This window comes from Gossypium arboreum, chromosome 12, assembly GCF_025698485.1.
Source record: "Gossypium arboreum isolate Shixiya-1 chromosome 12, ASM2569848v2, whole genome shotgun sequence".
Taxonomy (NCBI): domain Eukaryota; kingdom Viridiplantae; phylum Streptophyta; class Magnoliopsida; order Malvales; family Malvaceae; genus Gossypium; species Gossypium arboreum.
This window is the reverse complement of record NC_069081.1, coordinates 103,550,423-103,566,675: the sequence shown is the minus strand read 5'-3', so window position 1 is coordinate 103,566,675 and position 16,253 is coordinate 103,550,423. Positions and strand designations below refer to the sequence as shown.

The following is a 16,253-nucleotide window of genomic DNA, read 5'->3' as shown; positions in this document are numbered from 1 at the left end:
CGTGTGTCTAGGCCGTGTAATACACTGTTTAATCCATGTTAGAGCACACAGCCTGGGACATGCCCGTGTGTACAGGCCGTGTGGGTCAAGAAATCTATATTTAACATTCAAAAATAGATAAAAATAAATTAGTTAGTGGTGTTAGTGCTAGGGTTGCCTCCTGAAAAGCGCTTATTTAGAGTTTAAGCTCAACTTTACCTCGTATTCACATAGTCACAGCGGATCACGGAGTCGAAACTCCTCTTTCTCATTGTCAATTCCTTTATTTAAATAAGGTTTAAGTCGAGTGCTGTTCACTTTAAAAGTACCGAAATGTGAATAGTTTACCTCGACTGTACCGTATGGAAAGACTTTGAGTACCGTAAAAAGAGTTGCTCCGTTTGTGTTGAGCTCTGTATTGATAATTCGAGGGTCCTTTTTATCTAACCAGACTTGGTGCCCTACCTTGAATTGGTTCGTCTCGTCTTTATGCTCATCATGGTTTTGTTTTTATTCGGCCTTGTGTATTTTTTGTTCCTCCTTGACATGTGTCCGCCATTCGTCTAGTTCTTCTATCTTAAGCCTTCGTTCTTCATGAACTTTTCTAATGTTGTCGAATCAACTAGTACGTGGCTCATTTGTATTACTCAAAAATTTTTCCTGCAAAGAGGGTTAAACCACATGAATAGGCATATTATCAGGATTTAGACAATTACCTTCATAACTCGATGTCTTGACCGAATCTTGAGCCTGAAGAGTGATAGTTTGGTCACCTACACGAAGCGTTAGTTCACCTGTACCAACATCTATGATAGTTCTAGCAGTTGCTAAAAATGGCCAGCCTAGAATTAAAGGTAAGTCACTATCCTCATCCATGTCTAGAATAATAAAGTCAACTGGGAATATAAATTTATCAATCTTAACGAGTACGTCCTCAATAATACCCCTAGGAAATCTAATAGTTTTATTTTCCATTTGTATACTCATCCTAGCTTGTTTAGGTTTCCCAAGACCAAGTTGTTTAAACATTTTATAGGGCATGACATTTATACTTACCCCTAAGTCAGCTAAAGCATTATCAACATTTAAAATATCGATTAAATAATGAATAGTAAAACTCCCTAGATCTTTTAACTTGTTGGGTAGTTTATTCTGTAGAATCGCTGGGCAAACTGCATTTAACTTTACATGCGATGAATCTTTTAACTTCTATTTGTTTTCCAAAAGCTCCTTTAAAAATTTAACTGAGTTGGGCATCTGCGAAAGAGCTTCAATAAACGATAAGTTAATATGTAACTTTTTTAAAATGTTAAGAAATTTATTGAATTGTTCGTCTGTGCGGTCTTTTTTTGTCGCTTTAGGGTATGGCACGCTAGGTGTATATTCTCTGCTCACCAGTTTCTGTTTAATGTGGCTTTCACCACCCTTACCGTTACTTACCATGATTTCTTGCCTTGGTTCTGGTTTGGACTTAACTAACCCTTCTTTATCTCAAACAGTAATCGCATGGAGTTACTCTCTTGGGTTAATCTCGGTGTTGCTAGGCAAGCTACCTTGTAGTCTTTCTGAGATCAGCTTAGTAAGCTGACCTATTTGAGTCTCGAGACCTTGAATTGACGCTTGTTGATTTTTAAGCATTGTTTCGGTGTTTTGGAAATGTGTTTCTGACACCGAGATGAATTTCGTTAGCATCTCCTCAAGGTTCGGCTTCTTTTCGTGCTAGTAAGGTGGTTGAAAGCCTAGAGGGGGTTGTGGTCTTTGATTGCCTTGACCACCCTAAGAGAAATTGGGATGGTTTCTCCAACCTGCATTGTAAGTATTACTATAGGGGTTATTCTAAGGTCTAGAATTATTACTCATATAGTTTGTAACACCCCAAACCCGGCCCAGACGTTATGGCCGGATCCGACGTGTCACATTGAAGTTTTTAAGAAAACCCATGCCTCTTTCAATGTCCTTCTTAGTGTTTTAAAAGATAGCCTTTGCTAAGTTAATAAAGTGAATGGAAGCTGTGCACCAAGTAGGTATCCGAAACAGAGGAGGTAAGCCATGAAGGCTGCTTAAGTACTAAGCTCTTGATTGGATCCAATCCTAGACATGCCCACAACTATTGCCACACTTTGGTGCGATGTTAGGTTTTGAGAAAAACGAGTTGGAATTCATTTAAGTAGATATTTTTGATAAACTGATTAATTGTATCGTTGAGTTATTTTGACAACAATTATCATTTTGGAAACGCGCCCTAAGTCTAACCCATTTTGGATTGTTATCAGTAAAATATAGGGTATAAAATAAAATAATCCCAGAAAAATAATTAAAATGGCTTTATTACAACCCAAAACCAAATAATAATATTAATTAAGATAAAACTTATAAAAAATAAATCGGTTACTTCTTGCAATTAAAAGAAACTCAAAAAAGAGTGTGGCCATCTCCGAGTCCTCGCAGCCCAAACCATTTAAGCTAGGGATTACCCGCACATTAGAAACGGGGTGAGTTTATGAAAACTCAGTGTAATCCCTAACAACAAACAAACAATGAATAACACGTTGTCAGACAACTGGTCAAAGCCCTATTCAAGAATAAGACACCGGGCCTTAGCCCTTAAACAGTAGTAATATGGGCCTAAGCCCTACTTCAGTCTCGATATATACTGGGCCGAAGCCTTTTCATAAATCATATCACTGGCCGAAGCCATTACTGTAAGCGGCATGGCCTATAAGCCCATTTCAATATCACATGTAATATCAATGAATGTATGCAAGCCCATTTGGGTAGACTACTCAACCCACCATCCGCTACTCTCCACTCGTACCAACCAACACACCATGTGGGGAATAACTCAACCCACCCAACCAAGCTCTCCACTGGCAGCATAGTCTTTATCATATAACCGAGGCCTAGCCTCTTTTAATAATCGGGCAAAGCCCTTTTTGATAAACCGGGCAAAGCCCTTTCCAGAACCTGGGCATAGCCCTTTTAGCACCTCCTCTATTTATAAAACCCAACCCATGCAACATGTCATGTATGCAGAATGTCATGCCCATATTTGAATCAAACAATCACAGTCAAGTCATTCATATCACCAACATATATTCACAATCAAATCTATCAACCACACAAATTAAGTCACCACTTGCCCACAAGGGCAAAATAGTCATTTTTCATATTATAAAGGTAATTTCGTAATTTTACAAAATATCAGGGTTTTCCATGTTCATTAACAATTATCAATATTTCGAGTGTTTAAATAATGATCTTTAACCCACTTTATCAAATTAGGGCTTTTGGGCCCAAAACCCTAATGGGCCCTACGAATCTTGATTTAGCCCACTAAGCTCGCTTAATCCAAATTTTACAACAAGACTAACCGTGTTAACATGCAACTTTTCCAGATTCCATTTTCTATCAGTTTTACCCAAATGGGCCCGAAAACCCATTGGGCCCGATTCCAGCCCATTGAGGCCCAACTTACCATCGTGCACAAAATTGCACTCTTACCTGCTCCATCGATCCAAACACCGATCATATCGTATATATCGCATCTTTAAGCAAAGGTAAAATCACAAGTTCCCGAAATGCCAAAATTTTAGCATTTCGACTTTTCGGCGATTATTAATCTAAGCTACTGCGAGGGTTATTACACACCTGTTATGGGTTGAAGTTGAAACGTTTCCAAAATCAATTACCTACGATAACCACCACCTATCACTCAAACTTAACTAATCCAATATCAATATATGTAAATCCTAAGCACATCAGTCATACGGAACATAAGGTCATATTCGTCATTTTACCATACAGGGTATTATTACCACTTTACCCTCTGGGGCTTACGGTCTTTTTACCTATTAGGGGTATTTTAGTCATTTCATCCTACAATGGTGTTTTGGTAAATCTACAAACCAAGGGTATTTCAAGAATTTTGTAAACCAATGGTATTTCTATAATTTTAGAAAGTCAAGGGTATTTCGTAATTTTTAAATCGAGGTATTTTGGTAATTTTACAAATTGAGGTATTTCAAGAATTTCACAAACCAAGTGGTATTTTGGTAATTTTACAAACTAGGGGTATTTTGGTAATTCTACCATATAGGGGTATTTTAGTAATTTCGCAATTGAGGGTAAAACGGTAATTTTGTAAATCGAGGGTAAAACAGTAATTCTGTAAATCAAGGGTAAAATAGTAATTTTATAAATCGAGGGTACTTTGGTAATTTTACAAGTCGAGGGCATTTCTGTAATTGGTAAACTAAAGTATTCTAAATAGGAATAACAATACGAATGGCCCTAAAGCCCATTCTCGGCCCAAATGGGCCCACACGCTTGTATGACCCTTTTAGCCCAAATCTAGCCACATATATGAGATTCACCTAGCCTAGTCCAATATTTACTACACAATCAAACAACTTATCCAATTGGGCTCAGAGGCCTTGTTCACATGGCTCCTTTCTACCATCGCGCCCAAAGTAGCCATCCTACAACTAGAATAGTGAGAAATACACACCTAATAGGAGACTGGAGTTAATCCACGCTCTGAGCACTCTTAGCCGACGCCCAACCCAAACGAGCACGCCATACAGCGAAAGGGATCAGCCAAGAAAGGTACCTTTACTCTCCTCATGGTTCTCTCTATTTAAAGCCAGCTTTGCATCCACTCTTATGTTAGCTTCCCGATGTGGGATCCTTCCAACATCAGAGTTTAAATTCAACACCAACTTTTGTCGCCCCCTGTTAGCAAAATAATTGCTCTTTTATTGCCATGAGTTTCGAACCCTGGACCTCCTTGCCAACTCTATGACGCTACCTTGCCATTTCACCACAGGCTCTTTTTATGTCATATTTTATCCCCAATTAATTATAAGGTCTAAAGGCCAAACTCCAGGTTCCCTTAAAAAAAAACAGAATAAATTGTAAGAGCCAAGGCTTGAACCCAGGCTCCCATACAACTTTAATTACGCCACTTCCACTAGACCACATTGCTCATTGTGTCATTTATTTAACACAATAATTTAAAAGGCCTTCATCCAAGCATCCAGGTTTTTTTCACTTAATACCAAAATTTTTGCTAAAGCCCAAGTTTGAACCCAAGATTTCTCCAACACTTCTCAAAGCCATTAACCACTAAAGCAAACATTTAATTGTTTCATTTCATTGCATAATTAAATACATATATACAACCTCCTTACAGACCCCCACTCAAGGCCCAATACTTTTAGGCCCAAATTTGGGGTGTTACATAGTTGACTTGTTCGTTCGTAGTGCTAGGGTCGTAGGCTAGGCATTCTATATTATTCGTTCCTCCTCTACTTGTGTTACACTACATCACCGGATGTACCTGCATAGAGACACATAAACCATCAATCTTTTTATTTAAAAGCTCTACCTGGTTTGATAACATAGTGACCGTGTCAAGGTTGAAAACACTGGCTGCTTTATTAGGCTTTATCCGCATGACTTGCCACTGATAGTTATTCAGTGACATCTCTTCAATAAATTCATAAGCCTCATTGGGTGTTTTGTTATTTAGGGTTCTGTCGGTAGCTCCATCGACTATTTTCCTAGTTGAGGGTTTCAAACCGTTGTGAAAAGTTTGAACCTGTAGCCATAAAGGTAACCCATGGTGAGGGCACCTTCTTAGTAAGTCCTTATACCTCTCTCATGCGTTGTATAAAGTCTCTAAATCCATCTACACAAAGGAAGAGATATCATTCCTCAACTTTGTCGTTTTAGCCGGCGGAAAATACTTTAGTAAAAACTTTTCAGTTATTTGTTCCCAAGTAGTGATGGAACCTCGTGGTAACAAGCTCAACCATAGTTTAGCTTTGTTCCTCAATGAAAAGGGAAATAACTGAAGGCAAATGACATCATCAGAAATGCTATTTATTTTGAACTTATCACAGAACTCTGAGAAGTTGGCCAAATGAGTATTCGGATCTTCATCCTGCAAACCATCAAACTGAACAAACTATTGAATCATTTGTATAGTGTTAGGTTTCAGTTCAAAATTATTTACAGCAATTGCAGGTCTAACAATACTCGATTCAGCCCCTGCTAAATTAGGCTTAGCATAGTCGTACATAGTATGAAGAGCAGGATTCTGATTTACAGGAATTGTTGCAACCACAGGAGGTAGCGGATTATTATAATTTTCAACCATCTCCTCAGTAGTATTGGTATTGTTCTTGTGCTCTTCCTCTATATACTGTAAATTTCGCCTTATTTCTCTATGATTTCTGCAAGCTGTGCTTTCAATTTCGCTGTCAAAAAGTAGAGGTCTTGACGGGTTTCTTCTAGTCATAAACTACAAGAACCTGGCAGAAGCAAACAAAAGAAAAATTAGTAATTAAAATAAAAAAATAAAAAAATTGCAATAAAAATAGAAATGGCTAAAGTAATAAAAATTAAGTGTTCCTAATATATCAATCACCAGCAACGGTGCTAAAAACTTGATGATCGTTTTATGGAACACTAAATTAGACTATGATCACGACTAAAGCAAGCGTACCTATCGAATGGTAGTATTAATTACAGTGAGTCCAGAGTATCGTATCCACAAGAACTAAAAGTACTAGTATTAACTTTCTTTCTATTATTTAGCCTAAAATATAAGGGATTTGTTTTAATCTAAAATTAACTAACTAATTAACTACTTAACGCGACAGAGAGTGAAGAAAGTAATTGAATAAACCGATAATAAAGACAATACCCAAGGAAGAATTCACCTAGACTTCACTCATTATTCTGATTCTAAATCTAACACTTTATTCAATTGTCTAGATCTGTAGAAATCCTTAAATTATGTTAATATCCCTTTCGACATTAAGAACAACTGACTCTAGGTTGATTAATTGAAATCTCTTTCTAATTAAAACCCCTATTGCCGCATTAACTCGATCTATGGATTCTCTTATTAGATTTGACTCCAATCTGGCAGATTTATGTCGCCCTATTTCTAGGGTTGCATGCAACTCCGCTTAATTATGGTGGATTTACTCTTAAACAGGGACTTTTGCTCCACTGAATAAGCACATCAACTTGAATTAAGAAAACATAATTAAGAACAAGAACAAGTATTTATCATTAAATTCAGAATATTAAATAATAAGATCCATCTTAGGTTTCATCCTCCCTAGGTATTTAGGGAGTTTAGTTCATATTGTAGTAGGAAAACATCTCAAAAATAGGAAAACAACAAAACATAAAGAAACCCAAAAACTTCGAGAGAGAAATTGGAGGGAGATCTTCAGTCTTGAAGGTGATCCTACTTCCGAGCTGAATCTGTTGGTGTTCTTTGAGTAATTCCTGTGTTCTACTCTACGTGTCCCCCTTAGGTCCTCTTCTAGTGTGTTAATATAGATTTTGGAATGCTCAAAAACCCTAAAAATTGGTTTTTTTCGCGTATTTGGGAAACAGTGAACGATATCGACACGGGATGCCACACGGGCGTGTGACTATCCCGTGTGGCTCACAAGGGCGTGTGCTCCATCCGTGTGGAATTTGTCTTGGCTGTGTGGGTCCTTCAATCAGCCCGTTTTGTCTATTTTTTGCTCCTTTTGTTCCCCTATGCTCTCCTGAGTATAAAACATGAAATTAAGGGATTAGAAGCATCTAATTTACTAAATTATATGATAAACCATCCAAAAATATGCTAAGTATGGGATTAAAATGTGTTATTTTTATGGTTTATCACATTTTCAAACCAAAAAGAAACTTTTGCAAAATTTTTGTTGGTTATTTCCTTAGTGAAGATTTCGTAGGACTTTCAAGGGTTGCGTATTTAAAACCAAAAAGAAACTTTTGCAATACTTTAGGAGGACCCGAGTATGTCATGTCACTACTTATAAATCATTATCTTAAACTGTTTCTAGTATAAACTTTATAAAACCATAGTTTGAATTATGGCTAATACAATAAAAGAAGTAAAGTACCAACCAATTGGTGTACAAGGTGCAATAATATAATACACTTTAAAACCTTCGAAACTTTACTGTAACTTCATTAGAAACGTAGTTTATGAAACATATATTTTATAAACAAATTCTTTCTCTAAAATAAACATCTTGACATCACCCCCTCATGTCATGCATTGTACAAAATAACACAAGTCTCACGGTAGAAGAGGTTCTCTAGCGTAGTCTAACAGAATATCATTTTCTTTAACAACAAGCCTAAGAAGGAAAGGTAACTAAGTAAGTTCAAAAGAACTTAGTGAATTCCAGAAGAAAACATATCAACTTCAAGCAGATCTTTTCAAAAATTCAAAAACAATCACACAAATTCGCTAGATGGTGAAAACCATACACAAACAATCTATATGTCATTGGTGCATACAATACGCCCATATGACCATACAGACAAACATTTTTCATGTCAGCCACATGCCTAGATCCTTAGTTAGATTCATATCGTTCATTCCATTCATAGTTCTTTGGTTTGCATCATTTGTCGTATTTTATTAGTCTGGTTTGTAACATACGTTTGCCTTACTAGAGGCTACACAACCATTTTCATGTATCGCAATCTACCAGTTCAATGTACATTCCATTGAAGGCAACACCATGAATATACTTCTTTAACATCATTTCTATGATTCAGTCTATATCATTCTTGTTAGAAGCAGAAGGTAGTGACTTATGCATGAAGAATGGTTCATACACTTTAACACAATTACAGACCAAGGCTAACAACTTTGAACAACTAATTTTCATATACATGCATTTCACTTGTGCATATTATAAGTACTTACCTTACACGAAATATAAAGCAAGAATATTACACACATGGAAGTAAGAAAGAACTCAACAGAATATGGCAAAGTCTATAAAGTAGGACATTTTCCTTTGTCACTTGACCCTTCAATAGCGTCTTGAGCTAAAATGTGGATAATTACAATTATAAGATCATTACTCCATTGAATCCAAACATGCATGCAAGAAAAACAAACACATAACCCAGAATCAAGAAGTTTCCTTCCTTACATATAATTCTAACACTTATGCATGCAGAGCTAAAAATACGTAAATAACTATGAAAATAACCTAAGGTTCATTAGAATTTACCAAAAAGCCAAAACAAATGTGGGAGTTTTTTGAATACAACGAACTCAACCTCAATAAGGTTTTTAGGCTTAAGCTTTGAGAGAGAGAATATAGATAAAATCAAGAAGAAGATGAATGCAAATAACATGGAAAGTTTATTGGTGAAGACACCGATACCCTTATATACTTAAGCATGGAAAAAGGTTTAGTGGAAAGATCAAATTATTCCACTAACACTCTTGGTTCTTGTTATTAAGTACACTTATCATAATTTAAATCTTATCAACTACAGTATCATAATTTCATTCTAACCAGTTCTCACAGGACTAACTCAATAGTCTTTCTAAAATAATAAACAAATCTATTAAACTACGAATTTAACGACTTTGCCAAAATATCTGAGGTGCCATATACCTAATAGAAGAATCTGTCAATCCATATATCTCGCCAAAACACAGAATTCGCCAATCAGTGCATACACAAAATTCTATAGTTAGCCATAGCTAATACTTTACTTACTCAAAACTACACTTAATACAAGAAACAATAATCAGATATAAAGACTTCATCGGACGAATTGTTACAATTTAGGTAAGTTTTCATTGTGTTTCTTTATTATGTGTAAGAGATTTGGTTTTGTGAGAGGGTGGTTTTTATGCCATTTGAGCAAGGAACTTCCTTCATTTACAATTTTTGTGGTTGGGCTACTTAATATAGTATAAGAGGATGGTTGGTAAGGGGAAAAAAAAAGAGGAAAGAAGGGTAAAGGAAATAACATAGCAAAAGTGCCCAAGGAGAACCCAAACAAATATAGAGAGTTTGATACTCTCGTGTCTAACCAACTCCTTTGAGTGCATTACTCTAGAGAAAGAGGTAAGAACATTGTTGGAGAATCTACGGCACGAAATGTATAATATGAGTTTGACTATTCAATTCCCTTTCGAAGTAGCCTATTGAGTGTCGTAATGAGTGGGAAGAATAAAACATGAATATGTAAAATAAATGATGCTATACATAACACAAATCTTCACTAGAAAATTCATATTAATTGTAACGACCTGATTTTTTATCATATAATACCAATGTGGGTTTAGTTGGTGCTTGGGATGTTGGCAAAAGGGCATGTGCTATAAAGATGTCATAGTGTTCAACAAGAATGGGCAAAAACATGGATGGTCAAATTGTTAAAATATTAGTAGTACAAAAAAAAATTGAAAGTTTGTAAAGTTATTAGATTAATGTAAGTGAATCGTCACTCATATATTTGTTGGATTGAAAGTATGAAAAACAAATATAAGAAATTGTTTTTATTTTTTAAATTTAATAAACCGAATAAACAAATAGAAAAATTTTTGTCTTTTTAACAAATAGAAAAATAATTATCGTACTTTTTAGGGTTAAATATACCATTGGTACCTGAACTTGTCCACTTCTCCCTGATTGGTACTTAAGGTATTTTTAGTCCTAGATTGACACCCAAACTTTTTCTCCATCAATTAATTTGATACTTTTGTTAACGTCATTAAGTTTAGGGCAGGTGGCAATATCAGGCAACGACATGTGTCATTAGTGACATCATGATAATGTCATTACTTTTCTTTTCTTTCTTTCTTTCTTTTTTACCCTTCCATTTTTCCTTTCACATTCTTCATAATCCCTTCCTCCCTTTTTCTTTCTTTCTTTCTTTCTTTCTCTTTCCTCTATTTTTATCTTTTTCTTGCCTCATCACCACCGTTGTCATCACTGTTGATATGAATCGCCGCTCTTCAATATGAGCAGCTGCTCTCAAACTTTCATCCATGTTAAGAGGATAAGATCGTACAATGACTCTTTCTGGCATTAATTTGGGGAGCTTTTTCCTTCTTCCTTTTTTGGACTATCTATAAAGGAACCCATAGGGCTGAACATCAGTTGGAATGGATGGGTTTTTAACAAAGATATTTCTTTTTATTTTACAGATTTGGGTTAGTTCCTTCTTCATTTCTTCCTGAACACGATGTTTCCTTTGTCCGTTCCCTGCATATCGCATAGTGATTCATCGGGTAATTTGGAGGCTATTCTTGCTAAGAAGCGAGAGGGGAGATTGGAAATTAGGGTTAAAAAATTAAAATGCATTGTGGTTTTCTTGTATTTGAAACTTACCCCATTTGTCAGCTAAAAGAAATCCAAGCAATAAAGCATTAATTATTCAGCTAAAATAGCATAGTACAACCAACCATTTTTGTTCAACAAACTTTGGGGGAAAAGAAAACATAAAACAACTTGGAATAACCAATTAATCTGCTACAAATTTGGACTTTCTTAATGTGTTCTATGCTCATTCTGATCTGAACTCTAAAAATAAAGGAACAAAGATGAAGATAAAACATAAAAAAGTAATATTATAAAGAAGGCATGGCCTTTCCTTTGCCTCAAATGACTAGCCTTTTAAGCCACATTTCAAATTAATACAAAAATTTGCAGCTAAAAAACGCTAGTAGCGAAGTAATAAATTTTCTGGGAAAATTTTGAGATACAAATTTTCTCGCAATGAATCGATTAAACTTAATCAGTTCATTATTTCTTTTTTTCATCGGTGATGCAGAATCTATCTCCAATAGCCACAAGGATGCATGTTCCAGTGACGTCGTCTCTAGTTTCCAACCAAGCCTCACCATTTTACAGATTCATTTTCTGCGCCATGTTCGCTGTAACTCTCTCCTTAGTTGCTTGTACAAAATTCTGCCACCATGAAACCACCATTGATAGTGGCAATAACCTCCCTATAGGTTACAACTCTCCATCGAACAAAATTTGGGTTCTCTAGAATCAACAAAATCTGGGTAGGAAAAAGAAAAAGAAAAAATGAAAAATAGGGAAAATGAAAAAGAAAAGAAAAAGAGGTAATAGCGATCCATGTGGCACTACATGATTGGTCAGCACTACCATGTCAGTAAAAAGTAACAGTGTTAGGCTTAGGTACCAATATGGTTGACGGAAAAAAAGTTTGGATACCAATCTGAAATAAAGAAAACCTTAAGTACCAATCTAAGAAAAATGGATAAATTTGAATATCAATTTTATATTTAACCTATTTTTTTACTAATAAACTTATTGGCAGAATTTTTAGGCTCCACACACCGTACCATATATAATTCTTTACAAATATATATTGCTTAGAGAGAGGAGGCTAAGGGAAAAAAAACACTTTTGAAGATTGGACTTTTGCTAATAATATAAATAGGAGAGAATATTGAAATTAATTAAATCTTAGGATTGATTCCCTTTTAACAACCATATATCACCATAACATAGCTTTGTTTTTCATGATATGTATACTTATACCAACAAGCCTAACACTTGGGTAAAACTTCAACAAATTGAAGTAACAAAATAAAAGAAGTTTGTATGTCAGAAATTCATATAATTGAGATTGATAAAAGTCAACCATTACCATTCCACCACTTATGAGAAAAGTGTTGAATCTGTGGTGCAAGCCTAAGCTATAAATACAAGAGGAATCGTCTTATTTTCTATCAATAATCCATGTCTTCGTCTTTTTGTCTCAGTTCTTATAGTGGGGGAGGGAGGAAAAGTTATAAAGTCATTTTTCTTCTCTTCTTTTTGCGCTGTCTGAGATTTTAGTTCAAATCTATGTTAGGTCCGTATTTATTTTGGTTTATTAGTGATTTATCTAGATATATTCGGTTGAAGTATAGCCGTTTTATATTAAGAATTAAATTATATTTTTTCTCTACTTATAAATTAGTAAAGTTGTCTTTGTATGTTAAATTAAAATTAAATAGATTTTTTATTAAAATTTCATTCATTTGTAATGTTAAAAACTAGTTAGTGACATATGTAATGTCATGTGTATTTTATACCGATGTACATAAATCAGTTTTTAACGATAAAAATTGATGAAATTTTAATAAAAGAATCAATTTACTCTTTAATCTAACATACAAAAATTAATTAATTTATTTTTCAAAAAAAAGATAAAATATAATCTAACACTTAATACAAATTATGGATCATACTTTTACCAATATATTCTCATTTACTAGCTTGAATTCAGCGAGTACCCTAACCGGATGCTACTGTGTCCACGCGCAAAGTCAAGAGAAGTAGCGGCCATATATACAAGAAAAATCCGCATGTTTGTTTTAGCATTACTGGAAGCATTTCCGACGAGGTTTAGGCAGCAGACCCCACATTGAAAGAGTCAAGGAGGTGACATTTGGCGATGGCTGTCGGCAGAGAAATGAATGAAAGTTGCTCTAACAATCAAATAATAGTACAAAAAGAGCCTCACAAAATTCTTCCAATAATCACACTGCCACGCCTCTTAACAGCTGTTTTGTAGACTTTATCTTAAACTATGATCCAACCAATGTTTTCATGGTGTGGTTGTTGGGAAGGAATCTATGCATCTATTATGAAATGCAGGAATGGAGCTTGGCTTCACCAAGGATTTACATCCTTTCTCCTCTCACTTTTTCTTTTCTAATAAACCCATCTCTAAGTTTCCAATTCTCAAATTTTGGGATAAGGAATTCTGTAATTCCAGCTGTCTTGAATTATACTATTTTATAATTAAATACATAAATAAATATTAATTCAAGCAATCGAATCCAACCGTATTGACAGTGGTAAGAGTTGCGATTGCCCGTTATTTAATGGACAAAAAACAACATATAGTAGACAGAAGCATGAATGGTAAACAATAGGGGTCGTACTAACGCTGATTGATATAGAAAGAATCTTATATTAATTAATGTTTTTTGGTTGATTAGTTACCAGTTCACCATCATGATGTTGGTCATATTTTTGGCCAGTAAATCTTGTCATTTCCATTGGGTATATATATAAATATACATATACCTATCCATATTCATTGTCATATATGTATCTGTGTTGGTTGAGAAGGGTCAATCAATTCAAATACATTCGAAACCCCATTAATTTTGTTAAAAATTCAAGTTAAAACATTAACATCATTTATCAATAATTAATATACGATTCCCTAAGCTAACTGCTAAAAAAAATGCTCAGTGATTTAGTTTATCAAAGCTCAACCAATCTCTTCTCTTGTCTTTCCTTCACGTAAATTTATATATATATATATATATATATATATATATGTTTTATAAGCAATTGCTGAAGAATCAGGTGCAAGGCAAAATGGAAATAGGGCAAAGGGTTTTGTTGTGTCTTCATATTCAGCTCATTATTGTTGTTATGGTTTTAAACCATAGCAATGCACAAGGTTTGAAGCTGGGGTTTTACAGCGAGACTTGTCCAAATGCAGAGTCTATTATAAGGAAAACAACGTATGGATTCATTTCTAGAGCACCAACTCTTGCTGCTCCTTTGCTCAGACTCCATTTCCATGATTGCTTCGTTAGAGTAAGTTTATTCAACCATATGAAGACCCATTTTTAGTGGAATGGGCGTCAAAATCAAGTAATGTAGCATGTAACGACTGTTGTTGACTGGGCAGGGATGTGATGGATCAGTTCTTCTAAATTCCACTAAAAACCAAGCTGAGAAAGACGCCATCCCCAACCTAAGTTTACGAGGTTACCATGTAATTGATGCTGTCAAGTCTGCAGTCGAACAAGCCTGTCCTGGTGTGGTTTCTTGTGCTGATATCCTTGCCTTAGTTGCTCGAGATTCAGTTTCCATGGTAACTCTTTTTTTTTCTTTTTCTTTTTTTTCTTTTAAAATTTTTGTACCGTATTCATAATTTATATAAATTTGAACTTTTTAAGTATTTAGATATAACTTTCTAAATACTTGAAAATTTTAGGAAAAATTTTCAAATGTATTAATGTCTAAAGTGACACATACTCATATTTTAATATTTATATTTATGGTCGGCTGTTTTGAATTAAAATTTTCAGATAAATGGACCTTCTTGGAAAGTTCCTTTGGGCCGAAGAGATGGAAGAGTTTCAAAATTGAGCGAGGCACTCGCAAACTTGCCTTCTCCCTTTTTCAATGTAACACAACTCAAACAAAATTTTGCTTCTAAAGGTCTAAACATGAAAGATTTGGCCGTTCTATCAGGTGATTTTGATTTTATTATAAATTTAAAATTCATCTGGAATTGTTGTTATTGCAGCAATAAAGAAATGTAGAGTTAAAAAAATTTTAAAAAATTTATGAGTACAAGTAAATATTATATTATATCAAAAGAAAATAATTGGTACAATTTTTATAAAAACAAGTCATATTTATTTGTCAAATAGTTTTTTTATATTTTCTGTTTAAATCTTGGGTTAACTTTGGAGGAAGCATAATCAGAGCTGTAAACCCATGAACATATGTTCTACTACTTGCATTAAAATTGACAACTTGATGGTTAATTTAAAGCTGTTTTCAAATTATAAAGGAGGACACACCATCGGAACATCTCATTGCGTTGCCTTTGGCCTCCGTCTCTACAATTTCAGTGGCAAAGGCGACGCCGACCCATCGATGGATCTGACCTATGTCACTCAGTTGAAGCAAAAATGCAAACCAGGAGACATCACATCACTGGTGGAGATGGACCCTGGAAGCTTCAAGACCTTTGACGAAGCTTACTACACCCTCGTCTCTAAAAGAAGAGGGCTTTTTGGATCTGATGCCGCACTTCTCAACAATGCGGAGACCAAAGCTTACGTCTTGCAAGCTTCTCGCCATGGATCGACTTTTGCTAGAGATTTTGCAGTGTCGATGGAGAAGATGGGTAAAGTTGAAGTACTCACTGGGAATCAAGGTGAGATTAGGAAACATTGTGCCATGGTGAACTAATTGGAGAGCTTTTGAATTTGATTGTTTGGACTTAGTTTAAAATGTGAATTGTTTGGGGATAAAAAGAAAAAAGAGATCATTGGAATAAATTTCCAACAAAATTTGTATTGCTTTGTATAATTTGTGTATGACCGTTTGGTGCCATACATACATTACCCAGAAGTGGAGATCAATGCTTTTGTCTTTTATTTCACACCATTCCAACTCAAATATTCAATAAATGCAACTCATACCGGTCTGCTTGTGACCAAGATTTTATCAATTTAATCTCAATATTTATATTTTATTTTTTTATTATTTTTATTTAAATTTAATTATAAAAATATATAAATATCTTTTACTATTTTTTTATACATGAAAATTATTGGATTAAATCACATTTTCGGATTTAAACTTGACAACTTTTCTTACATTAGAATTTGAAACTTTCTTTTTATCCAAGTTAGGCCCTAA

At 34.7% G+C, this 16,253-nt stretch overlaps 1 protein-coding gene and 1 non-coding gene across 2 annotated transcripts; both read left to right on the top strand.

Annotated features, from left to right (window-relative positions):
• Nucleotides 1-5,594: 5,594 nt before the first annotated feature.
• Nucleotides 5,595-5,701, top strand: LOC128286330 (small nucleolar RNA R71). Its single transcript, XR_008276873.1, has one exon. It is a non-coding gene; the product is annotated as a small nucleolar RNA R71 (small nucleolar RNA).
• An 8,453-nt stretch (nucleotides 5,702-14,154) lies between these two features.
• Nucleotides 14,155-15,988, top strand: LOC108478282 (peroxidase 27-like). Its single transcript, XM_017780721.2, has 4 exons — nucleotides 14,155-14,408; nucleotides 14,503-14,688; nucleotides 14,906-15,071; nucleotides 15,397-15,988. Exons 1-4 carry the CDS (start codon nucleotides 14,184-14,186, stop codon nucleotides 15,798-15,800), a joined length of 981 nt encoding a protein of 326 aa, XP_017636210.1. The 5' UTR covers nucleotides 14,155-14,183; the 3' UTR covers nucleotides 15,801-15,988.
• The last annotated feature ends 265 nt before the right edge of the window (nucleotides 15,989-16,253 follow it).

What these genes read in the sequence shown, in the direction of transcription:
- LOC108478282 (XM_017780721.2), top strand. Translation starts at nt 14,184, where the DNA reads ATGGAAATAGGGCAAAGGGTTTTGTTGTGTCTTCATATTCAGCTCATT. An exon ending in CTCGAGATTCAGTTTCCATG is followed by an intron (nt 14,689 to 14,905) that starts GTAACTCTTTTT and finishes TAAAATTTTCAG; the next exon opens with ATAAATGGACCTTCTTGGAA. An exon ending in AGATTTGGCCGTTCTATCAG is followed by an intron (nt 15,072 to 15,396) that starts GTGATTTTGATT and finishes CAAATTATAAAG; the next exon opens with GAGGACACACCATCGGAACA.